This window comes from Vanessa cardui, chromosome 11, assembly GCF_905220365.1.
Source record: "Vanessa cardui chromosome 11, ilVanCard2.1, whole genome shotgun sequence".
NCBI classification, from domain to species: Eukaryota; Metazoa; Arthropoda; class Insecta; order Lepidoptera; family Nymphalidae; genus Vanessa; species Vanessa cardui.
The window spans coordinates 3,927,729-3,954,939 of NC_061133.1; the positions used below are offsets into that span (position 1 = coordinate 3,927,729).

General features: G+C 33.5%; 2 protein-coding genes across 2 annotated transcripts; both read right to left on the reverse strand.

Annotated features, from left to right (window-relative positions):
- Window positions 1-30: 30 nt before the first annotated feature.
- LOC124533593 (kynurenine 3-monooxygenase) lies at window positions 31-7,091 on the reverse strand. Its single transcript, XM_047108979.1, has 10 exons — window positions 6,836-7,091; window positions 5,856-5,925; window positions 5,287-5,480; window positions 5,150-5,198; window positions 4,920-5,007; window positions 4,265-4,436; window positions 1,794-2,045; window positions 1,148-1,378; window positions 763-924; window positions 31-572 (listed from the first exon to the last, which is right to left on the reverse strand). The coding sequence occupies exons 1-10, from the start codon at window positions 6,896-6,898 to the stop codon at window positions 507-509; spliced, it is 1,347 nt and encodes a 448-aa protein (XP_046964935.1). The 5' UTR covers window positions 6,899-7,091; the 3' UTR covers window positions 31-506.
- Window positions 7,092-8,610: 1,519 nt separating this feature from the next.
- Window positions 8,611-27,016, reverse strand: LOC124533539 (transcription initiation factor TFIID subunit 2). Its single transcript, XM_047108893.1, has 19 exons — window positions 26,831-27,016; window positions 26,694-26,748; window positions 26,446-26,609; window positions 25,913-26,129; window positions 25,559-25,791; window positions 25,198-25,375; window positions 24,486-24,755; window positions 23,776-23,916; window positions 22,916-23,196; window positions 22,195-22,434; window positions 21,011-21,260; window positions 20,040-20,202; window positions 18,691-18,860; window positions 17,549-17,762; window positions 13,771-13,972; window positions 12,606-12,858; window positions 10,151-10,309; window positions 9,318-9,446; window positions 8,611-9,119 (listed from the first exon to the last, which is right to left on the reverse strand). The coding sequence occupies exons 1-19, from the start codon at window positions 26,875-26,877 to the stop codon at window positions 8,889-8,891; spliced, it is 3,597 nt and encodes a 1,198-aa protein (XP_046964849.1). The 5' UTR covers window positions 26,878-27,016; the 3' UTR covers window positions 8,611-8,888.
- Window positions 27,017-27,211: the final 195 nt, after the last annotated feature.

Consider the following 27,211-nt stretch of genomic DNA (forward strand, 5'->3'; position numbering starts at 1 on the left):
ATTACTATGAATATATTAAAAAATACAAGATATTATATAATATGTGTATTAATCACATCATCGTCACATGGTAGACCAATAAATAACTAAATTATACATGATACCTATCTGTGTGGAAGTATGGTATTAGTATGAATTTTACATTGTCATAAAGCTATATAACCAGCACATTTATCTCTAAGAATGACCTTATCCAATTTGTGATTGATTTCTGTTACATTTTTACGTTTAGGCGTTTGTGAATAAAAATTGGAAATTCGTCTCAAGTTTGTGAACATTTTTTTGAATATTGCGTTTCCAAATACCTGTTATTATGATTATTGATTTAGTAAATCTTTATGAAATATTAAAGTAAAAAATTTTATGACTGTAGAATCTGGCACCAAAATTTAATATATAATAAAACAATTTTATTACAAAACAATAATAGTTTATTATAAAGTTTTAATCATAAAAATTTGAGACTGGCTAGAAGCCATAATTATAGACATTCTTGAATTCAAATATTATCTGATATAAAAATATGAAAATAAGCCTAACAAAATTATTGACATGATGGCGATGACGAGAATCTGCAAAAAAATAAAGGAATATTAAAATTATAAAAAGAAGAATTAAAATTAATTATAGAATACAATTAAACACAACAATCATAAGACTATCTATTTAAGAATTATATAAAGATAAAATCATGGTAATACTAACAAAGACTATTATAATATATTTATTAAAAACAAAGCATAAATCATAATAAAACCTTACCTTATTTTGCCACTGACGATTTTTCACGCACTGACTGTATGGCATCGTTGTAAATGTGACAGAATTGTAAAGAGGTACCCAAAAATCAGGCAACAACCAAAAGAGAAAATCATCCACGGCCTTCCGGAGTCGATACGAGGGACGAGTCACCAAATCACGCATCTGAAACGCAAACACATCTTAACATTTTAATGGCAACATCGATTTCTGATCCTATCTTATCTGTCCAAAACAAATTAGTTCAGCTAGATGCCCAAAAATCTTTGAAAATAAGATTTAGCTTTCATAAAAAACTAAAACTGATAACTAAAATAACTTAAACAATTAGACTAGATAAACTTGAAAAAATTACAATAATTATAATGTAATAGTCAATGTATCCTACCTCTATATAATTGTACATAGCCAGATCACTAATTGCGAAAGCATCTTTCCATCTTGAATCTGAGAACTCTTGAAGAATGTCAGCCACATTATCGTGATGTTTTTGAAACAGTTCATCCAATATATAGCAGTCTTCAAAGCCAGCGTTCATTCCTTGACCATAGAAAGGTACTACTGCGTGTGCCGCGTCGCCGATTATAAGAGCTTTGTCCACAACATTGTACGGACGGCACTGGAAAAATAATTAAGGTATGGATATTAATTGCATTAGTAAATTAATGCCATCAAAATTTATTTGAATAAGATGTAATATTTTGTCAAACAATACTCTTGAAAATGAATTTCCCTAAAACCTGTTATTTGAGACTTTTTTAAATTTCAAGATTTGTCGGAAACAATCTCTTGAAAAAAGTACTGTTTTTTTATTTGATTTGATTTAATAAATCATAACGCATAAGTTACCGAATCTGCTCGTATAACCAATAATTATGATATAAATCCGACATATTTTAATTAATTACATTCACAAAATGTAATGGATTTAACGTAAGAATGTATTTGTACCATTTGTAAAAATAAGGTTAAGATTAATTAAGATAATATTGATTTATCAAATCAAAAGCAATGTCATCGAAGTCTCATTATACCTTAACAGCTACAAGTGGAGACGGAGATCCTCCAAAGAAGTCCTCAATTAGTTTCTTCTCACCGATCAAAGGAATCGAATCGGGGAAATATTTTTGGAAAAATATCATAAGCTTCTCATCAGTGTCAATCTCTTTGAAATTCTTGAACGGCATGAATAATGTAACTGTCCAAGAACAATCTTGATTCGGTAAAGCAATCATCATAAAAGTACCTCTTGGCCAGATGTGTAAATAATTCGGTGGCATCTGAAACTAAAAATAAACAATCAATAAATTAATTAAATCTGCATTGCAATGAAGATATTTATCATTAACCATGTATGTATAGTTACAACACTGAGGACATAAAATAACAATATAAGAAAAATGGTAATTTCTAAACATATATAAACTAAAGCTTATTTAATAACATCGAGCAAATATTACACAAGTGGTAAAATAATCACTGTTGTTAGTTCTGAAATAAAAACAATAAATCATCGTAAGAAACAACACATATATTGTAAATACTATCGTTAGAACATCATTAATCACAAAATATACGACACGATAAGCCAATAAGTATTCGTTGCAAAAATCGATAACAAAACTCTCATTCCCTCTATTTCTACGCGTAGACCCGAACGACTAACTTGTCTGTGACAAGATGCAATTTAAGTTAAATATTCCATTTATATGCATTATAACTAGTGCTTCATCGAATCTCATAGATTTTAAAAATAAATTTATTGATAGAACTACTAATGATTTGTTTTTTAAAAATACGGCCGAATGCACAGCCTTGATAACGTACAGATTTATACCATGTGGCACTCTCATCACGTTAATTTCGACAGCGAATTATATGGAACCATTATACAAATTATTAAGCGATAAAAACTGTTACAAATTCAACACACGGTCATTTCGAAGACAAGATTGGCTGACCCGATCTGACTTTTATATAACCTCAATAAATAACTTTTTTGAGTTTTACTACAACTTTAACAACTTACCAAGAAATACAGCATGGAATCCGAGAGCACAGTTTATTATTCTGATATATGAATTGAAAGCGTCAGAATACAATGAAGTGTTTAAACTATTGTTGAAATTAAATATTTTTAATATTATTTTGTTGACAAAACCAGAAATTGGCAACTTAAGAATAAATACCTATAATCCATTCAATAACAACGCGTGTGGGAGATCCTTCGATGAGCTTATATATATAGAGAACTGCGAAGATGTTGATAACATAAGAACGGATTACGATTATTTAGAAGTTGAATATCGCAATTGTACGATCACAGTTGCAGGATCAGAAGATGTACCGAATTTTATTTACGCATCAAATAAAGAATACTCTTATTTGCAAAAAAATGATCGGGGTCTAGAGCAATACTTGCTGGAAAATTTTGCAATTCGAGAAAACATTACACTGGAATATATTCTAGTAGAAACAGATCGTGGGTATGGAGTAGTTTTGGAGAATTGGACCGCCACAGGCTCATTGGGTTATTTACAAAATAATACGGTCAGCATCGTGACCGGCGGCTACCTGCTAATGAAGAATCGCGTACAATTGTTTGATTGCATCTGGGGTTACGATACCGCAACTTTCCTTTTATTTACTCCAGCACATGGTGAGATTCATTGGACAAAATTTTATCAACAATTTAGCGGTACCACCTGGGTTTTAATAGCACTCAGCTATTTTCTAATAACTATTCTAACGATTTTGACTGGCCGCTATTTCATGGAACTCAATGATGCAAGACGAATCGCGCTCATATTATGGGGTTATATTTTCGGAAATACGAACGCGAAATTGATACGCTCACGAAAATTACGAAAGATTGTAATAATTTGGATATGGTTCACTTTTTTTATTACTAGTTTTTATAGTACAGCTTTTTATACATTGTTAACGACTAAGACCATTGAAAAAGTAACGTATGCCAAGAATTCGTTAGATTCTTTGCCATTTAAGCCATGTATAAGTGATAAGACGCGAATATTTTTCAAGTACAAATACAATATGATATTGCCAGGTGAACAGATCGACCGATGTAGAAATATCAGTGGATCATTAGATACGGTAGCAAATGGCAATAAATTTTATGCTATTGAGTTAGATTACAGATATAATATGAGAGAATATAAATACATAGATAGCAGAGGTCAACGTAAATTAGACAGATTTCAGTTTACAAGTAACATCATGTCAGCTATTTATGTTGCACGAGGTTTTCCATTACGGGAAAAAATACAAAGATACGCTCATTACCACATGGAAGTGGGTTTGTTGAAGAATCAAGCAGAAATAATAAACCACCGGTATAATATGTTCAAGAAACATTATAGTCACACATTTAAAAAATTACATTTATCCGATTTACGAATTCCCTACATTATATTGTTTCTCGGTTACATCATTTCCTTAATTTGCTTCGTCAATGAAATCAAAGACTATAAAAAAATTAACTAACTCCACCCTCTTCTGAAGCTGGTATGCACAACTCCAAGTAACCGTGCTCTATGTACTGCTGGCTAAAATCGAAGAGTGGCTGCTTCATCATTTCTTTCCGCACTGCTGAAAATGCACCATCAGCTCCAATGATCAAGTCTGCGGTTACGTCCACTGTCTCGTTTGTATCGGTTCTGCAAACATGAAAATTTATATACATTTATTTTGTAAAGACTAACTCTTTGATCTAGCTAAAAAATATTATAATATTATTAAAATATACGAGGCCCCACGTGAAATGATGATAGGTTATTTCGAGCCTTGTCGGATTTGCCGAGCTATTGGATTATAAGAAAGAAGGAATAGACAGTGCAAGTATGTTTGCACACACTTGTAAGCTGTAATATGTCTGCGTAGTTGTAAGGCCTCTATTGAGATCGCCCCTGTAGTCGAAATCGATCAGGACGACATTTTTTATCAATAATGCATACGAAAGCTAATAAATTAAGACTATATTTGTTACTATTTATCAATTTTTAATTATTTCCATGAATTGTATATATTTGTTCCAATTCTCAGCGATGTTTGTTTACATAATTTAACGCATGCGTTATTAGTGTAATGTTATCAGTAAAAAGATAAGTTTTGTTTTAAAATTAAAAGAAATATATACTTACTTTATAAAAGTTAGCGACCCATTTCGTAAGTTGGACTTCACCAATTTGTGGTTAAAGTACTTTTTTACATTGTCGTAGTTTTCAGATTCTGTAAAAAATATTTATTTTAAGATAGTTACATTCTTTATAGTAGTTGTTTGTTTCATACTTAAAACAGAGGAGTAAAGACAGTTTAATTACATAGGTTTAAAAGATCTTAATTTACCAAAGAAAATTAACATCAGAATTACCTTTTAAAAGAATGTTATTTAAATAATTTCTTCCCACAGAATAAATACACTGAAAATAATAAGTGTCTATTATTTATCTATTTATGAATCTAATAAATACCAAAAATAATAAAAAAAAAATAATATTAGTGCAAGACCTGATTTGTTCTGGCATCATACGGAATAGAGTATGTGGTACCATCGGGTCTATGAATCATTCTAGCTCTCATAGGTATTCCATGTTCGTTAACCATGTGGTCTTCGACCCCAACGCCTTTCAACGCTTTGCGCCCGCGCACCGACAGCGCCAAGTTAATGGAACGCCCTCGTACATGTGGAGTTGTTCTTAAATCTAAAGTTAAGTACGTACATTATAAACTCTTATGATAAATTATCTCAATTATTTCTTACGAATCATCTAAATATTTTTATACGAAATTATCAGGACAATTTTTTTACACTCATCAGTTAAAGTGATTGAATAATTACATCTTCGAACGCTAACTTATAAGAAGTGGAACTAAAAAAAAATAACGCATAATGCGACAAATTAACTCAAAATGTGCACACCCAAAACTCTTAACGAAGTGTATAAAAATGTTAATAAATCTATAAACTTATTTCACAATATATTTGCCCGGAACTACTTTATTATAATGTCGTATAATATAATTATTAGCACGAGCTAATGAACTTTATATTTAAATTCATAAACATACATGTTTACCTTCGCGATACTCGTAGAGGGACACTCGATGTCCTCGTTTCGCCAAAAAAATTGCTTCAAGAGATCCAACCTAAAAAATTCGATATCAAACCAGTTACAGGACACATTATAATCTGGATATTCATCAGTACCTACATTTGATATTACATAATATTCATACATCATTTCATCGATTGTAAGATTTTATCATTAACGGGAAAAAGATTGATGTCCACGGAATTAACTAGGTTATCGAGTAAAGCAAATTTTACATTTATTCACTTATTTAAACTCATTTTAGATGATTTGAAATTTCCCATAATTAAACGATAAATCGAAGCCGGAGTTGAGACAAAAATTACGTTTTTTTTTCGTTATTAGATATTTATTTTTTTACTTAAAAACCCCAAATAGTCTAGACGTATTTTCTATCCATATATAGGCCAAATAACACGTGGTTTAGATATTAATATTGTTGAATTAACGATAACAATATTGTCTATAGATATCAATTATATTTTAAGTCGTATAAGGTCCCATTTTAAATAGAGAAAGGTCAACGTACATACAGCTATCATTATTAGGTTATCCAATTAGCGAGGGTGTTACTTGTACGACATTATTCCAGTGTAAAAATACAAACCATTCATTTGAAATATTTAAAAAAAAAACATTGTTGCTACGAGTTATTTAAGCTTCGAGTAATATGATACACAATTACACATAGTTATTATAAAAAATCTAGCAAAAAGTAGGTAATTTTATATGAAGTATACATTTTTTTATGTCGTGTTTCAAATACTGACGTTAAGTCGGTACGATACTCAAATAAAATCCATGAATAAAATTAATAAAAATATTACGAAATATCAAAAAATGTTACCAAATTTTTATAATTTTTCCAGACATACAATTTCTAAACAAAAATAAACACATACATTAAAAATTATATATTTATTATTGCACACTTCTTACTTAAAATATAATAAATAAAACCTTACCAATCCTCCACCAACAACCACGACATCCAATTTTTTTTTCGTATTTCCGTTTTGTAACGCCATATTTGAAGATTAAGTTGAGTGTACGATTATAATATTTATTATTACACTTGTAGCAATAACATTAAAAATGTTTATCTTTTGTAATGATCTTCAATCGATTTTTAAGAAGTAAAATTTTATCCGAGCGACTTCTTATACGTCGTTCGGATCGCAACTAAACAAGTAAACGCGGTAGAATGCCAAGCGGAATTGTTCTGTATCAAATTAAACAGGTTTATTAAACTCGCGGACTTTATTGAACAAATATAATAGAAATTAGCGATTTGTGACAGAATTATTGGAATTACATTTGAATATTTATTGTTTATGTATAATAATGTGTATATTTAAAAACTAGTCTTAACTATTTTCGACCAAACTAAAGATATATTATTATTTTGATAAATTAAAAAGGTATGATATTTTTTCTGTATAAATATAACGTTTAGACCATACAGTTTCTCAGAAAATCTGAAAAAAACTGGTATGTGTAGAAAAAGTTGGGAACAATATATACATTTATATAATTGTAATAAAGAAGCAACGTTGGCTACAGCTACACGGGCATCAAACACATTAGGCCAATTTTAGGAAGCGGCTCATGATTATTACCCTATATTTATTATATGTGTTCCTTCAACCTTAATATTACAAAAACAACGAACGATTTCTACCATTTTCAACTCAACAGTTCCCAGCTTCAATTCTACCGCTAAACAGATAACAATAACTCTAAGTAGAATACCAATATTAATGTTTAATAATAATATCTTTTGAAAGGGACAAAACACCTTAGTAACCAAGATCCGTGGCACATTGGCAATGTAAAGAATGATTAACATTTCTCACAGCGCCAATGTCTTAGGGCGGTGGTTACCACTTACACCATATGCCCGTTCCCCTATCTATAACATAAAAAAGAAATCATAAAAATCCATAGGCACTGTTGGTTACAATTTTATAAGCGCAGACTTGCCATCGAAACATTTAAGTGAGGTCAATCTGCGTAAAAGGTCAATTACTTATCAATTATTAATCGAGTCGTAATTACGACTAGTCTATTTCATTCAAGAGACTTTACAAACTAAACTCTTATTTGAGTATACAAATTACAACTGTGTACAACATACCCAAATATAAATAATACTTTAGTAATACCAGTCAATAATAAACACTAAGAAACAAAACGTTGCAATAGTATTATGGTTGCAATAGTTAGAATACTCATAATTATTATCGACGTAACTGAATGTCATGTGTAGTTAGGCCTTAAATAGCTATTAATTTTAAATATAGAATTCGTCTGAAAAGTGGAACCACTTATGACACATTTTTGGGACGACCTGTTATACCGAATATCGCCCATTTTTTTTAATAATTTGCCAATCTTTGTAATCATTTTTAATGAAATCAAGGTAAAACCAATAAACTTGCTTGACGTGGATTGATGTAAATAAAAATAATTAGTTATTTACATCCATTTTTTACACTTTTCAGTGAGATTTCATGTTCATAATTAAAAATGTAAATCAGTAATGGCCTTACTTTATAAACGTTAAATAGAAATTAATTGTTTTATTTTTCTATAATTAAAAATGTCAATTGCAAGAGATTCATTTAAATAAATTAATTAACAAAATTACTCGAAGTTGCTAGAAAATCGTAATAAGATTTAATTCCACTTCAAGCATGTAATGTGTCAGTAAATATTTGACCATAAATAAAACGCAGTATACAGTTTTAATTATTTAATGCTATTGTTACGCTTATCTTTTATTATTTAATAATATTTTTATGAAGTACAGCTTAAACTTACATTACCGCCTTAATGCTAATAATAAAATACGAATTTAATTGTTACAAACAAACTCTTATCGGACCACGAAATCTTATCTGTGGTTAATAACATCATAGATATTTATTTGATCATTTTATAAATCAAAAGTTATGGACAAATATTAAATACTTCAAAAATATTATTCTTTTTTTAAATTTAATAATATTAACATCATTAGAAACTCATATTCGAAGGCATCGAAGACACGTCCTCGGACGGACTTTGGCTCGAACTGAAGGAACTCAATGTTTCCCGAGTCTCCTCTTTGATTTTCAAGTGGTCAGTCGACGAGGGAGGTCGGGGAGGAAACGACTTGTCCTTGTGATCTTTTGATTTATCTTTACTGCTGTGCTTGTGCTTGTGTTTATGTTTGTGTTTCTTCTTTTCCTTTTTCTTCTTTTTCGCCTGGCGGATGAAACAAAAATATTTGTATATTTTCATCAAGATACACTATTAAGATATTCTATTTAGTTTAGAATTTGCTTATACGAGACTTTTTTTATTAGATTGAGTTTTTTAAATTTATGTATTGAGATTTGAGATTTGTGGAATATTGTTCTCATTAAGCGTTAGATATATTTAGTATGTATTGTTGTCACTTACTTTAGGACCTCCTAGATCATCTTTATCGTGTCTGAACATGCCCGGCTCGAAACCAATCGGACCAGATGAGCCTGGTATACCGGGTAAAGCTACTGCGTTGTCGGAAACAAACTCTCGCTTCGCTTCATCCTGAAAATAAATAATACAATTGACGGCGTGGATCCAGTGACTACGACGACTACTACCGCCAAATAACGGTATTGTTGTGTTCCGGTTTGAAGGGTGAGTGAGCCAGTGTAACTACAGGCACAAGGGACATAGCATCTTAGTTCCCAATGTCGGTGGCGTATTGACGATGTAAGGAATAGTTGATATTTCTTACAGCGTCATTGTCTATGGGTGATGGTGACCACTTACCATCAGGTGGCCCATATGCTCGTCCGCCAACCTATTCCATAAATAAATAAATAGAAATAAAAACAATAACATCGTATCTATAAATACATCACGAATGATACACTATAAGTATTTTTTAACTAATAAATAATTGAAAGCTAATAACAACTAACATGTAAATAATGTATGTATAAATAAAAAAAATATTACTACTAAAATAGTACTTTGTTACGTATAGTATTTCATACATAGCCTAAAACAAAGTCACTTTCTGTTCCCATGTATGTTAAGATCCATAAAATTACGCAAATGATCCTGATGCGTTTTTTTTAATATATAGAGTGATTCAAGAGGAAGGGTTTTGTATATAACACATGAACCATATAGTAAAATCACAAGAAAATATCTGTAGTATATTTAGTATCAGCATTGCACTCGTGCTAAGCTATTTGCTAGTTTACAAAATTTAGTACATCATGAAAATATTCATAACTTACGCTGTAAACTCTGACCGGCAGGTCTTGCACGGACATTATATCGATTTTGTCATCTTCCTCCTTGATGCTCGAAATCGGCACGGGCAGTACGTCGTCTCTCGGAGCTTCGATCGGTATCTCGTCCATGGGACCGATGTCTAACTCCGTCTTTATAGGGATCTTAAAATATAATTCTCAATTAGTACAATTATAAGAAAAAACAATGTCTATACAACATTTTTTTTATAATACTCTTGAATCAAGAGTATTGTTTAAGTATGTTATATTGGACTGTTACTTAATTAAAAAATATCTAAAATAACAGTTTAGTTATACGAAATTGTTTATGCATAAATAAACATAGCAGGCATCGCCGTCCCTAGGTACAGTTCAAGATCTCTAGATGGAATATATAGAATAAAAAAATAAAAAGAAATCTAATTAATCGAAGCGAATATAAATTTGAATAGAATGAAAACAATGCCCAAACCATAATGGCAAGAATTTTTCTAACAACGGATTCAGATGTAAGCAGTTACATTCATTCGATTTTCAAAAAATAAAAATTTTTGGTATATCTCTTGAAATATCAAATTCAAGTTACCGAAACTAGAAGAACGATATTTGAGAACTCACTCATTCACGAGGTTATCGCTTGAACCTTAACATATCCTCGTTGGAATGCATCCTTATCGTCTTGCCGAATAAAATTTACAGATAAGATTCTAACATTTAAAAAAACAATTCAGATAACTCAATACAAAGTGTTTGCTGTTTTTCTGTTTAATATAACATTATTCATTATGAGCACGGCGATGGAGGAAACCTGCATGTCTAATTTCAACGAAATTTTGTCACGTGTGAATCCACCAACGTGCACACGTGATGGAATACGCTCCTAAAAGGGAGAGAAGCCTTAGCCCTGGAGTGAAGTATTACAGACTGTTACTTTTATTTTATTACTGTTAACTATCGAAAGTGACCAATTACCATCGAGTAGCCTATTTGAAAGTAAACCAAACTGTTACAGAAATAAGGCTACAAAAGGGATGACTGAAAGACAATTGCATGTTGCGGAGATGAGAATGCTGAGAGGAATGTGTGGTACGCGAATGGATAGAGTAAGGAATGATTATATAAGAGGAAGTTTGAAAGTGACACCGATAGTCGAGAAGTTATGTGGAAGGCGGCTATCATGGTATGGGCATGTAATGCGGAGGAATGAGGGACATATTGTGAGGAAGGCCTTGAACATGGATGCGGATGGATATAGAGGTAGAGGACGACCAAGGAAACGATGGATGGACTGTGTGAAAGACGATATGGCTAGAGAGAATGTTACTTGTGAGATGACGTCTGACAGAGAAGTATGGAAGGAGAAGACATGCTGTGCCGACCCCAAATAAAATTGGATTATAGATACTAACCTCTCCTGGTCCGTGCAAGTTGCTGAAGTAAGTAGAAAGATTTTTGCCACTATTAGCTCTTTCAAACGTCTGAAGCACCTATTACCGGTTAAAACAAAAATTTGCCTGGCTCAATCACTACTGCTCCCAATACTGGACTACGCTGACTGTAGTTATACAGACCTAACAGAAGAACAGCTAAACAAGCTTGAACGATTACAAAACGTCTGTATCAAATTTATTTTTGCGCTACGTAAATTCGATCACGTCAGCGAATACCGTAACCAACTGAAGTGGCTTACAATTAGACATCGCCGCAACTTGCATATACTCTCCCTTCTCTATTCTATCCTTTATAATCCTCTATCTCCTAATTACTTAAAAACTCGTTTCTCTTTTTTAGGCACTGACTCTGATTGTCATCTTGATCTGCGGTCACGAAGTGACAATCGCTTAAAGATGCCAACAGCTCATACTCGCTTTTACAGTGAATCTTTTACTGTTAAAGCTGTGAAGCTATGGAATATGCTTCCCCCGGAAATCCGTCGCTCTAATTCTATTTATATATTTAAACGTCGTGTGAAAACTCACTATCTTTCCTTACAATAAGTAATGTATGTACCTTTATTGAATACGTATTATATATAAGGATGTTATATGTGTGTATTTATATTTATTTTTTATGTATCTATATATGTAAGTATATACATATACATATATTTATATGTAACGTATGTAGGTTATATATATTTTATATTAGTATGTATATTATAAGTCATTATTTTCGTTTATCATGAATATTATTTTATTTTTATTTTTTGCACTATTCTGCTTCTGCAAATCCTTTCACCAAAGGTTGTCTGTTAGAGATTGCTTTAGCAATAAGACCGCCTTTGCACGCTCTTATTTTCTTTTCTTTGTTGTAATTGTTCTCTTTATTTGTATGTCCTTTCATTGTGTGTGCAATAAAGTATTAAATAAAAAAAAAAAATTGGGAAAAGGGCAGGAGGATGAATATGTGGGTGGTAGCTGTTCATTTGGATGAAGCCGCAAAACATTAAGCCACTTACATCTTCTATCTCTTGTTTGATAACAGGTTTCATATCTATCTCCCTCTGTCTTTCCTTTTCTCTTTCTATTCGCTCCCGTTCTCTGTCGAGCCTCTCCCTTTCCTTGTGGTGCATTTGTTTCATCATCGCCTGAATTTCTGGCAGAGGAACACATAACGGCCGCTTCAGACCATACAATGTGTAATAAAGATCTACTAAATCACATCTGAGTCTTGCGTCATTAGACAACTGGCTGTTGACGTTATTCCATAATCTGAAACAAATCATTTATTTTAAATCTATATATTTTTTTAAATTTATAAATCCGTTTATTAACAAAACATTTAATAAACATCTTATTATGTATGTCTATGAGTGAGATTTATGCCATCGACAGATTACAACATAATACGTTTAATTGCAATTATATTTCACAGGTCACAATATTTCGACAGATTAAAATCTATCTCGTCAGATTTTAATCTAACGAATTTTGTAATCATACGTATCATCATATATCATACTAGATATCCCTATGAAACATAGCTATTATTTTTATATTTACAGGGTTATTGATAATTCGACGTATATCCGTTAGGAGGTGATACGGGTGAATTTGCAATAATTTTTACCTCCATTTGCATAATCTAAAAGTGAACCATTTTTGGAGTTATGACGTTTTTTAGTTTTTTTCAAAATTTGACAAAAATGCAACCTATTAAATACTAACGGATATACGACGAATTACCAATAACCCTGTATAATTGACAAGATTTTGCTCAGCCTATTTCATCTCACTGAGATGATGGAAGGCTCGTATTGGTTAACAAACACGTGTGTGCAGGAGTATAGTACGACACAACTTAGATGTCGCATCGGCAAAATTCGTAAAACCGACCACATCCGAATTGAGTACGCTATACCAAATTATCAATATTTATTTCTGATGCGAATATGATCTTTGCACAAACGTAGTAACTTGTAATATCATATGATCTAATATATTCGTCAATTTGACACCTCGATTTACATGCACTTGCTTTCTCTGACGCGTGAATCGATAGCTACGAATAGCGTCGAATGGAAAGGGAGCAATTTCTATTGGTCGTGTAAATCGTCAGTGATCGGTTTTATTTTCATTCCATTGCATTTTCCGATGCTACATCTGATTTGTGTCGTATTATACCTGTGCACGACGGCCTCGGTGTCGAGGCGGTGTCGCGCGGCGCGCTCGAAGGGCGGCATGGACACTAGCAGGCGCGCGAGGCCGTGGCGCACGCCGGGGTCGGGGTCGTTCTCCACGGCCGTCAGCAGCGACGACAGGTCCTCCGGCTTGCCGTCCACGCGCACGAAGTCCACCAGGCACTCGAACGCCGCCAGCCGCACGTCTGTGATCAATCAATCAATCATAATGTTGTCTTAAATTTTCGCGATTATTACACATTTAAATAAAACTAATTATAACGGATGAATCGCGTATATTAATTATTTTTAAACATCCCGACGTTTCGAGCACTTTGCAGTGTTCGTGGTCACGGGTAGACTGCAATGACTACCCGTGTTCGTGGTCACGGGTAGACTGCAATGACTACCCGTGTTCGTGGTCACGGGTAGACTGCAATGACTACCCGTGACCACGAACACTGCAAAGTGCTCGAAACGTCGGGATGTTTAAAAATAATTAATATACGCGATTCATCCGTTATAATTAGTTTTATTTAAATCAATCAATCAATCAATCGATCACCACCGCTCATAGACATTAGCACTGCTAGAAATACTAACCATTCCTTACATCGCCAATGCGCAACCAACCTTGGGAACTAAGATGGTATATATGTGCCTGTAGATACACTGAATCACCCTTAAAATCGGAACACAATACTTTATATTATTTGGCGGTAGAATATCTGATGAGTACTTCCCACCCAGACGTGCTCGGACAAAGCTCTACCACCAAGAATATTCATTATAAGTTACTCATCTTAGCTTCGGAGACTATAATTTTTTACATAAAATGTTTAAAAATTCCAATCACAATCAAAATAAACTTTATTCAAGTAGGCTTTTATAAGCACTTTTGTATCGTCATTTTACAATTGAGTGAAGCTACCACCGGTTCGGAAAGTAGATTCTACCGAGAAGAACCGGCAAGAAACACAGTAGTTACTCTTTTTTAACATTTAAAAAAATACAACGTCATGTTCATTAAATACAATTATTTAAATTAATGTATCCTGCTTGGAAGTCAACAGGTATTAACTTTTTATCATCTATAAAATCTTGTATCGAATAATATGCTTTTTCTACCAATGTATTTTTTACAAACGATTTGAATTTACTAAACGGCAAAGTTAAAAATTTCTGCGGAATTTTATTATAGAAACGGATTCCTTGCCCCAAGAAGGATTTATTGACTATGCGGAGTCGGAAACTTGGCGTTATAAGCTTATCCTTACTCCTAGTGCACATACAGGCGGATATTGGTAGGCGGACAGACAAATGGACCGCCTGCTTATAAGTGGTAACCGTCACCCATAGACGTTACCGTTTTATTAACCATTCTTTATAACAGTAATGTTTCACCAATCTCGAGATCTAAGGGGTACATAACAAGAATATTATGTACGTACGGATAAATATTAATGAATGTATGAACACATCTATAGTCATAAAATTGGTACAAAGAACAAACACAAAGTTGTTACTCCTTACTCGACTGTATAGTCAGTAACTCTATTACGGGGCCATCCACATCCACAATAGGATTATAGAAAGGGCTCAAAACGCCACTGTTACCAAATTAAAAAAAATGCTAAGGAACACTTGTGTGCGAAAAGTTACACAATTAGTCAGTTTATGATTGACAGTATACTGGTGGTAGTTTTTAATTTGACAATCAATAAGTAAGTATATACGCTATTCCAACCATTACCGGAAAATATACATAACAGGAAAGGCAAAAAAACATAATTGACAGAATTTTGAAGCGTTATTGAGAGCTTGATTAACGCTATGATATTCACTTTGGATCCTCGAAAAAATGCCACTCTGAACTTCGATAAAACTGTTATAGAAATTTTTGAAGAAATATTAATGTGGAAATAAATAGTTAATTGGAATAGTGTCGTATTATAAATAAAGATATACATATGTATTAATCATAAACTCTAGTGCACAAAATAGCTGAATTATTAGCAAATCGCATGAAATACGTAAAATATGGTTTATTTATCTTATTTCCTACTTTCAGTGTAATATGCTACAATGCTTCTATATTGAAAAAAGGAATTTGAGTTTGAGTTGCAGTGATATAACTTTTTTTATATCTATTTTTAACTAATAAGTTATCGCTTAACATGTGAACTGCGTGCATATTATTTTTACGTTCATTATCATCTCGTTACATAATCGCAGAACATAAAAGACTTTCTTTCTGTATAAAATGTAAATGCGAATCTAATCGAAATTGTGTCAATATTTGTTTTATGTTGTTATATTTTTTTGTTAACTCTCCTCAAGGCTATTATATTTTGAATAAAGATTTTCGTTATCAATTATACTTTATTTACGTTTTATCAAAATTAAACAAAAATAAATTGCACAGTTTAGTTCGACAATTACTCAATAACGACATGCATGCAAAATCAGTGTTTGTAGAAGTATCTTTAAGATTCGAACTTATTTTACTAACTGTACTATTTGTCTTTTTAAGTACAAGCTAAAATTTTAGTGATTCTGAGAATAGGACTTTATACCAGTCCAGTAAAATGAAAGATTTATTTTGTTTGTATGGTAAACAAGCGTTACATTGATTACCCTTGCGTAAACAAAATATTATTTATTCAAATGTCAATATTATTAATGGTCACTGAAATATTTGTGAAGCAAATTTCATTTCATTTGATAAAGTAATTAATATTTTTTCCGCTTATTCACTCAGATAAGTTAACTAAACACAATTTGATTGAATTTAATATTTGTTTTGCAAATAAAAGTTACGAAAACAAACATCACGCTTTTTTTAATCTATATAGTATTTTATTGTGTTAGAAGCCTTATTTATCGATTACATATTTTATAATCTTGTTGTCCAAACGAATGCTATAAAATTGATACAATCACCACAAACATTAGATTTTAAATCCCATGACATAAGGAATAGTTTATATATTTTGAGACTGGCGATGTTTACTGCTGACAGTGATCACTAATGACCACTAATATTTTATTATTTTTATGGAATAGGTTGGCGGACGAGCATATGGGCCACCTGAAGGTAAGTGTTCACAATCACCCATAAACAATGACGCTGTAAGAAATATTAACTATTCCTTACATCGTCAATGGACCACCAACTTTGGGAACTAAGATATAATGTCCTTGGGCATGTAGTTACACTGGATATTATATTCCTTGTGCCTGCACTTACTGGCCCACTCACCCTTCAAGCCGGAACACAACAATACTGTGTACTGTTATTTGACGGTAGAATAACTGATAAGTGCCCATCTATCTGGTGTTTGGCGTAGAATAACTGATGAGTGAGATGAGGTACCTACCCAGACGGGCTTGCACAAAGCCCTACCACCAAGTAATGAAATCAATTGGCAATTAGTTTAATATAGAACAGCTTTACCTATGTAAAGCTGTTCCTATATGAGCTGAGATGGCCCAGTGGTTAGAACGCGTGCATCTTAACCGATAATTGCGGGTTCAAACCCAGACAAGCACTTCTGATTCATGTGCTTAATTTGTCTTTATAATTCATCTCGTGCTCAGCGGTGAAGGAAAACATCGTGAGGAAACCTGCATGAATAGAATTTCTGCCTTATATGGATTCCACCAACCCGCATTGGAACAGTGTGGTAGAATGTGTTCCAAACCTTCTCCTCAAAGGGAGAGGAGGCCTTTAGCCCAGCAGTGGGAATTGGGAATTTACTGGCTGTTGTTGTTGTTGTTACCTATGTACTGTCCGTACTCAGCGTAGGCCCGGAACACGGTGGGTATGCTGGGCAGGTGCCCGCACTGCTGCATGCGGCGGATGGCGCGCAGGCAGCTCACGGACACCGTGTTCTTGTAGCACGGCAGCACTTTCTCCAAGTTTAACACGCGAGTTATCTCCTCGAGGACCAGGCGAGTGTCCGCTGACAGGGAATCTGCCGTTATCGGAGCACCCTGTGTACAAAATATTTAAAACATTTCGGTACGGCTCATTTTGTAGTTATCGGAGCACCCTGTGTACAAGAATTGAAACGTTTTGTTAGTATTGAAACTAATCATTTTTATATGTGAAACTATCGACTCGCCACGGCTTCGCACGGTTACAGTGCTAATAATAAATATACTGCAGAATGTCTTACAATGTTCACAGTTATCAGCCATGTTCTCATCAGTCATTGTGGATGTATTATACATATAAACCGGAAGGTTTATATCTAGATTATCAAAACCGCTTCAAAATTCATTATGTCATTTTAAAGATCTAAACGTACGGACAGACAGCAGTTAACAACTTTGTTTCGTACTATGAAATTATGCATAAAACGTCTATTTTGACATTTTTAGACATTATGAGACAAAAATATAATTCAAGCATTTACAATAACAATTTAAAATTCAATTAATTTATCTATTTTACGACGACCTCCATGGTCGAGTGGTGTGTACACCGGTTTTCAAGGGTACGCCACTCCGAGGTCCCGGGTTCGATTCCCGGCCGAGTCGATATAGATTATCATTAGATTTCTATGTTGTCTCGGGTCTGGGTGTTTGTGGTACCTTCGTTACTTCTGTTTTTCCATAACACAAGTGCTTTAGCTACTTACATTGGGATCAGAGTAATGTATGTGATGTTGCCTCATATTTATTTATTTATATAAATCTTCGTCTTTAATCACTCTATCTTCAAAAAACCACTTCAAAATCCATTGTATATTTTTAAAACATACATAGGCACAGACAGCGGTAAACGACTTTGTTTAATACCATATAATGATGCATAAAACGTCTTTTTTGATATTTTAGGACATTGTGAGAGAAAAATAATTGACGCATTTACAATAACAATGTAAAATTCAATTAATTTCTTTTATTTCATACTTACGGGCTGCAAAACAGATATCACGGGCGTGATGGTCGCAGCCAAAGCGTCAACAAGCGCCGCTTTGTAATAGTTGTCCGAGAAATGATTCTTAGAATTGTCGTTGTATTTAAAGAGGTCCAATAAGAACCTGACGACTTCTGGGGGGCAGATACCGTGGATGTTCCTCAAACCTATAAAGAACAATTCATGATAACTACTAATAAATTTTTCGAAAATATTTTACTGGCTACTTATTCTATTCATAAATTAGTAGTTAAGTAGCAAATAGTAGTCATCTTATTATGATGTAACATAATTATTTCTTAAAAGAACGTGCTCTCCATGAACGTACACATATCAGTGCGTTTTTTTTTTTTTTATTAAATACATACAACAACAAAAACAACAATAGCCTGTATATTCCCACTGCTGGGCTAAAGGCCTCCTCTCACTTTGAGGAGAAGGTTTGGAGCATATTCCAATGCGGGTTGGGGGAATACCCATGTGGCAGAATTTCTATGAAATTTGTCACATGCAGGTTTCCTCATGATGTTTTCCTTCACCACTGAGCACGAGATAAATTATAAAGACAAATTAGGCACATGAATCAGCGGTGCTTGCCTGGATTTGAACCCGCAATCATCGGTTAAGATGCACGCGTTCTAACCACTCCATCTCGACTCTTAAATACATAAAAGCAATGATATTGATCATTGTTTTTGTTTTTGTATATGTATTTAACATAATTTACTATATTTTATTATATATAACAAAGTTTAAAATCAATAAGTAAAAGAAAATATGCAATTTAAAGTTATTCAATACTTAAATCTATAGTCTGTTCGCGTTAAGAATGCAGTGAGTTGTCATTGTTTACCGGCCTGACTCCGCCCCCTTTGACAAATCAAATCTTTTCAAATTACAAAGTCAAGTTCACATTCAAATAATTATTAACTGATATTTTTATTTTTATAATTTAATTTTTTTTTATTTATATATTTATATTTAATTTATTCAAGCTGTACACGTAATAATTAATGTAACCGTAAATTAATAGCTACTAGATGACGTTATGTCAAAATATGTAAATTTCTACATCGCGATGGCAAGATTCGCAAACGATTGTATATAGTGTTAAGAATTTTGTTGATTAAACACCCCGACTTGATTTTTTATTTTAATGTGTATTTTTTAAATTCATTATACTTAGTCTTTAAAACAAGTATAATTTGTTGGAATTTTAACACAAATATGCATACACCTTCACCCTGCTGTTAAAAAAGATTTGATTGGTCAGGGGGCGGAGTAAAATGACAACTCACTGCATTCTTAACGCGAACAAACTATAGTCACATGTGTACAATTCTCACCTGCCATAGCGACGGGTATTGTCTTTTGTAGGAAATAGTGCTGAAGGTTGTCGAAGTTGTTCTGCTTGATGATGTGAGGAGCGGAGAAGGAGCCAAACATCTTACGGAAGATCGTCAGCATGGCCGGAGGCCCCGCCCACGAACTTATCATTGCATTGGCCACCTTAACCATAAACAAAGACATTTTTTTTTTATTTGACGACCTCCATGGTCGAGTGGCGTGTACACCGGTTTTCATGGGTACGCCACTCTGAGTTCAAGGGTTCGATTCCCGGCCGAGTCGATATAGATTACCATTAGTTTTCTATGTTGTTGGGTCTGGGTGTTTGTGGTACCGTCGTTACTTCTGATTTCCATAACACTTGCTTGCACTTGCACTTGCAATTCAGCTACTTACATTGGGATCAGAGTAATGTATGTGATGTTGTCTCATATTTATTTATTTATTTATTTTATCTCGTAGGTAGTCTCGTACGTATAAAAGGCCGTACTTTATTTGGCCTTAATATATATATATATTTTTTCAAGTATATAGGCCGATTGGCCAATGGGACTGGCACTGTAAGAAATATTTGTCACTCGCGACTTCACTCCCCTTTTAAGGCGTTTGATATAAAGAACGTACGTCTTTCACTTGGGTACAAGATTGCTTCATACTTAATTCAGTTCAGTGATTTTGCGTAAGTGTTACAGACAGGCATACAAAGTTACTTATGAATTAAATACATAGATATTACATCCGCTTCCTTCACGTGATGAATATGGGACTCCCCGGTGCCCTGGACGCCGAGTGCGCCCAGGTACACCAGGTTTACCCACTAAAAAACCAGCGGTCCTTCTCCGTCTCGCTGACGCTTGTTAACGTAAAATATATCCATTATACCTGTACTAACTCTATTATCTGAGGAAAGGCACAAATAATTTATAGTAATTAATTCCGTGGATAAAAATTCCCACACAAGTGAACTAACCTTAGTCAAGCAGAGCGCCGCCCGGCATCGTATCTTGTAGTATGTCTGTTCGTTCTCGATGGTGTCGGTGAGCGCCTTGCGCGTGGCGGGCTCGGGGAAGGCGTGCAGCGCGTCGATGGCCTCGCTCTGCGCCGTCACGTCGCGCTCGTGCCGCAGCTGGTACTGCCACTGGTAGTCCGGCTGCGAGATGACCGTGCCGCGCAGCAGCGACATCTCCGGGTCCAGGCGGATCCACAGCACGGGCGAGTCGCTGACGACGACACGAACATCATATTCAAGTATAGTACGACACAACTTGTGACGACCTCCATGGTCGAGTGGTGTGTACACCGGTTTTCATGGGTACGCCACGCTGAGGTCCCGGGTTCGATTCCCGGCCGAGTCGATACAGATTACCATTAGTTTTCTATGTTGTCTTGGATCTGGGTGTTTGTGGTACCGTCGTTACTTCTGATTGCCATAACACAAGTGCTTCAGCTACTTACATTGGGATCAGAGTAATGTATGTGATGTTGTCTCATATTTATTTATATTTATTTATTTAACTTAGATGTAGCATCGGCAAAATTCGTAAAACCGATCACATCCGATGCGAGTACGCTATCCCGAATTATCAATATTTATTTCTCATGCGAATATGAGCTGAGATGGCCCAGCGGTTAGAAGTCGTGCATCTTAACCGATGATTACGGGTTCGAACCCAGGCAAGCACCACTATATATATGTGCTTAATTTGTGTTTATAATTCATCTCGTGCTCGGCGGTGAAGGAAAACATCGTGAGGAAACCTGCATGTGTCTAATTTCATCGAAATTCTGCCACATGTGCATTCCACCAACCCGCATTGGAACAGCGTGGTGGAATATGTTCCAAACCCTCTCCTTAATGGAAGAGGAGGCCTTATCTCAGCAGTGGGAAATGTATAGGCTGTTACTTTACTTTACTTTACTTTCAATCATCAAAATCATCATTTAACAACTATACTAAGTGAAGCTAGTACCGGTTCGGAAAGTAGATTCTACTGAGAAGATTCGGCTATTTTAACATTCAAAAATGTTAGTTAAATACACTTATATAGTACGGAATACTTCAACATATTATCAATCCAATACTTTCAAATAATGAAATAATATCATTACTTATCTACTACATATATACATAGAACTTAAACATATAACACTCACTCCATAGCAGAGAGATCCATATCAACTTCCTCTCCGGTACAAAGGGGAATTTTCTTCTTCTTGTTACGTCGACTCTTGCTGTGACACGTGATGTCAGCTTTGACGACGATATTCTCTATTTGTAATGTATGCTTGAACGTTCCGTCTAACTCTTGTAACTGAACCAATAGAGGCCCCACATACTTCCTGATACCTCGCTCGTGGACACAGTCTTGACGAATTTCTAATTCAACTGTATTTCTATAAAAAATATAAGTTATCATTTGAAAAAGCAATTGATTTTTAATAGTTAGTAGTCAATTTTGACGATATAGATTAATATTGCAAAAGTATATACCAATACACACCGACAAAGGCTGTAATTACACTGGGTCACTCGCTTTTCCGAGCACGAGATGAATTTTAAACACAAATATAAGCACATATATGTAGCCTGGGTTTGAACCCGTAATCATCGTAATGAAACCTGCATGTGACTAATTTCATCGAAATTCTACCACATGTGCATTCCACCAACCTGCATTGGAACAGCGTGGTGGAATATGTTCCAAACCCTCTCCTTAGAGGGAGAGGAGGCCTTAGCCCAGCAGTGGGAAAATTTACAGGCTGTTACTTTAGTTTACTTTGTTACTTAGTTTTGATTCAATCCGTTATTACCGGTGAGTGAATTAATATAACTACAAGCACAAGAGACATACTTCATTTACTTATAAATACCTACCTTTTTCTATTAAAAACAGACGTAAGTTGGAACTTGGCATGCCCTCCGGTCCGTACCCACTGGTCCACAAACACTGCCATATCTTTCCCCGTCACAGTGAATATGGCTTTAACAAAGAGATTCGTGGATAGAAGTAGATGTCCCCATAGACCACTGCCAATTTTGGTATTGGCTGCATTGGTGGCCAATGATAGCTGCTTGTTAAATACTTGAAGGAGTAATTCTTGGCCAATTCTTTGTTCCAACATTCGCAAAACTAAGTGGGATTTTTTTCGCATTATCTAAAAAATATTGATAGTATGAATTAATATCCATTAATATAAAATCCATTTTTATTCTTTCAATTATGGTCACCACTCTTTTACCATTAATATAGTAATAACACTAATTTTAATATTTAAAAATTAACACATAATTTTATTTCAATTGTTACGTAAGTGCGAAAATGTATAAATAATTACACACGGTGCTAATCGCCAGTTCTGTTACCTGAACTTGGCTGACACGCTACCGTGTGTCTAGATATGTATATATATATACTCTAATCCAACACTATAAAACACCACATAAACAATATTTCAAAGCAAATTTACTCAATAGCATTGGTTCAGTATAAAGTATAAATAATTAGTAAGTGTAAAGTGTTGTATTATAATTAAACATATTTTAACCATAAACTGTAAATGATGATTAAAATGTCGAAATCAAAAAAAGCATGAAATACGAAACTCTAAAGTTTGTTTATCTTTTTTCCTACTTCCACTAAAATAGGCAATATATCTCACCCTATATGGAATAAGTAAAAATAACCACAATAACACATAGGACACAATTTATGTTTGAATTATATTAATTCTTACCTCAATGTACCGGGGTGACATAGTATGGACATTCCTAACTGGGAAATAAAATACATCCTTAGCTTCAACTCTAGCGCCACTAGCAGGGGGCTGCCATGGATCGAGGACCATTCCACCATATTGTTCTTCGTAACCTACCACCTGAAAATATAAAAAACAAAATATAACCATATACATTTTTAATCGACATAAATAATCCAAAAAAAAAGGTTTCTATAAAATTACGAGCAATTACTATGTAGCTACACAGAAAACTATAGGTACTCATCTCTTAGTAGAAATTTCAAAATTATAAAATCAAAAATCAAAATAAACTTTATTCAAGTAGGATTTTAAGCACTTTTGAATCGTCATTTTAGAATTAAGTAAAGCTACGGTTCGGAAAGTAGATTCTACCGAGAAGAACTGGCTGAAAACTCAGTACTCTATTTCAACATTTAAAAATTACAAAGTCAAGTTAGTTAAATACAATTATTTAAATTAATATATCCTGCTTGGAAGTCAACAGGTATTAACTACACGCTTTTTATCATCTATAGATATATATAAGAAACCTATAGGAAGTAAGAGGAGCTGTATCACATTTTTTTGTTTCTGATTGTACTTTTATTGAAGATTTATCAATTTAGGTATTAAGAATTAGAGTCAATCTCAAATTTTTAACAGCTTATAACTTATATGATGTTATCGTCATTTAAATTTTTACATACCTCTTGCAACTCTTGATGTATCCAGTATCTATATTCATTATTTCCAAAACATTTCTTAGAGTACAGACCGCAAAGGTATTCGGGAATACCTTTGGCCAACCATAAGTCAGACCAATTCTGCATAGTTATGAAACAGCCAAAGAATTGTTCTGCTACCGCTTGTGCCATTGCTTTACGACTCACATAAGTTTGGTCAATGATAGCAATGGAATGCAGGAGGTGTGTACTTAGTATCGACATTGTTGTATAAGCTGTAGCATCGTCTTCCGTCTAAAAAGTTTTTATATGGAAATTATTATACATTAACACTAACATTTCATTTACTACTATTATGTTATCGGGAAAAAATAAATTGGCCAGATTTACACTCGCGTACAAGAAAAGCGCCACAAGGTCGGATTAAAAAAAAACATCATAATATACTTTATTCAAGCAGGCTTTTACAAGCACTTAAAAATCGTCATTAAACACACTATTTCCAAATATATTTCTAAAATTGTAAGTATCAATCTTTAATAAATTATCCATGTATTATATATGAAAACCTTCCTCTCGAATCAGTCTATCTATAAAAAAACCGCAACAAAAGCCGTTGCGCAATTTTAAAAATTTTAGCATACATAGAGATGACAGCGGTAAGCAACTTTGTTCATAAAATTAATTATTATTTACCTTCTTTATGTACTTTATATATTAAAATAATAATACTTACTTCATCCACAAAGACTTGCTTATAGCATGGATAAGGATATCTGGTCGACAGAGTCTCTTCGTAAAACTCAAATGCTTCATGAAGATAGCGTACTGTATTCTTAAGTATTTGCAAAAGATTAGGCAAACAGTAATGTGTAACTTCATTCATAAATGGATCCACATATGTTTCAAAAGGTCTAAAATAAATACAATACCAGCTTACAAGTAATTCCAAAAATGATTCTAGTTTAAAAAAAAAAAGAACATAAACGAATATCAGTTAAGAGGAATATAACAAATAAAAATATTGAATAACAATATAATAAATAAATTGTGGATTTGTAGATTACTTATATGAGTAAATAAAATAAAATTTTTACCCAATAGCCAAAGCAATATTCGGTGCACAAGCCGGTGTATTCACAACATAGTGGAATGTCTTTCGTCTATGGTCTGGAGTGTAAACCACATCTAACAGCTCCCCACAAGATACCGCAGTTAAACATTCATCTACAGTAAATTCAAGTTTCCAAGTGCATGGCTCAGCAAAACTGTCCACACAAGGAAACCAAAGTCTTGCTGAATGGCCATATGTGAACATATGAGCAGATTTCTGAAAAAGAAATAGACATACACTTTAAAATATATTATTATGTAACACAAATTATCATAATGTTTCATTTGTAATTGTACATAGAATAAAAATATGAATATTCTTTAAAGAAGCCGCTTACCTCAATCAAACTACCCTCTCCTTCAGGGACAACAAAGTGCATACCACCCTGTGGCGACTCTAATGAGAACTCTATACCTATTCTCAGTCCCCTACCCTCTCCAACCAAATGTGCTGCATCATCAGGCACCTGTATGTGCAGCTCCCCGGAATTGTGATCAGGGTCAATTTTCTGTGCAGCTGACAAATGAAACTGAGAGAAGACTTCCAGAGATCTACTGTATATTCAAAAAAAAATATATTAATAAACACATAAAATTGTCGATATTTTTGCATGTAATTTGTTACTGTTATAATTGTTATGTAAATTATTGTTAACATACATATTGTTTCATAGTTTTAATACTGGTTTTTACTTTTTATTTTCATATCTAGGCATATGCATGTTGAATTTGGAATGAGTTTAAGAAACTTTAAGCAATCTCTATATTAAGAAATAAGGAAATATAAAAAACATTATGATTTTCATCATAAAACACATACATTCGAGTTTTAAGTGATTTCTATTTATAAAAATAGGTAAACATTACTTACGTATTCGGATCACTCTGACATATATCCAAGAAAGGATCAAAATATTGAAAGTTGGCTTCATATTGGTCATTCAAACATACTCTATAGATACGACATTGTTTTGCGTTCAGACGAATATATCTTAAATTATCTTTTAAGGGCACAATCGTCAATTCCACAAAACCCTAGAAATAAACATTCAAATTTCGTTAAAAGTTGTTTATACGGCGAATGTCTTGCAGAATAATATTTTGACTAAATTTACTTACAATGACGCTTCTTCGTTCGAAACTGATACCGGTTAAGCTCAATATCTGATGGGCTGTAAAGAATATATTAGTAAATTAGTACTAATTTAGCTAAAATGTGTTTTGAGTCTGTTTCGAAAACTGTTTATAATACTCATAATTTAAAAGGGCGACAATTGTCGCCTGTTCTCTCCCTCTTCATCATGTAGTCTTAAATAATAACTATTTGCTAGTAACATTCATATTTTTAATATTAATAAACAATCTTAGTTTTGGTTTTCTAACACGTTTGTTGTTGCTCTTCACATTACATTTAGCAAGACGTCAATATAATTTATTATTTATTTTTTTGACAACGACTTAACAATTTTCAGTGTTACAATAATGATGCAGGTGTAAAGTTCAATAACTAATAAGGCTATTAATAAAATATCGGTTAAAAACGTAATTCTAAACTTAACGCAAAAAACATATCGTAAGGGTAAAAATAGTCTTTTACCTACCTACAAGTTATGTCTCAATTTTTGATTATATCAACC

Coding starts and splice junctions, on each gene's coding strand:
- LOC124533593 (XM_047108979.1), bottom strand. CDS start 6,898: ATGGCGTTACAAAACGGAAATACGAAAAAAAAATTGGATGTCGTGGTT. Junction 1,379..1,793: donor CTCCACTTGTAGCTGTTAAG/GTATAATGAGAC, acceptor TTATTTTTCCAG/TGCCGTCCGTACAATGTTGT. Junction 573..762: donor ATCGTCAGTGGCAAAATAAG/GTAAGGTTTTAT, acceptor ATTTTTTTGCAG/ATTCTCGTCATCGCCATCAT.
- LOC124533539 (XM_047108893.1), bottom strand. CDS start 26,877: ATGATGAAGAGGGAGAGAACAGGCGACAATTGTCGCCCTTTTAAATT. Junction 23,197..23,775: donor TGTCACCCCGGTACATTGAG/GTAAGAATTAAT, acceptor AATATTTTTTAG/ATAATGCGAAAAAAATCCCA. Junction 9,120..9,317: donor ATGATCTAGGAGGTCCTAAA/GTAAGTGACAAC, acceptor TTCATCCGCCAG/GCGAAAAAGAAGAAAAAGGA.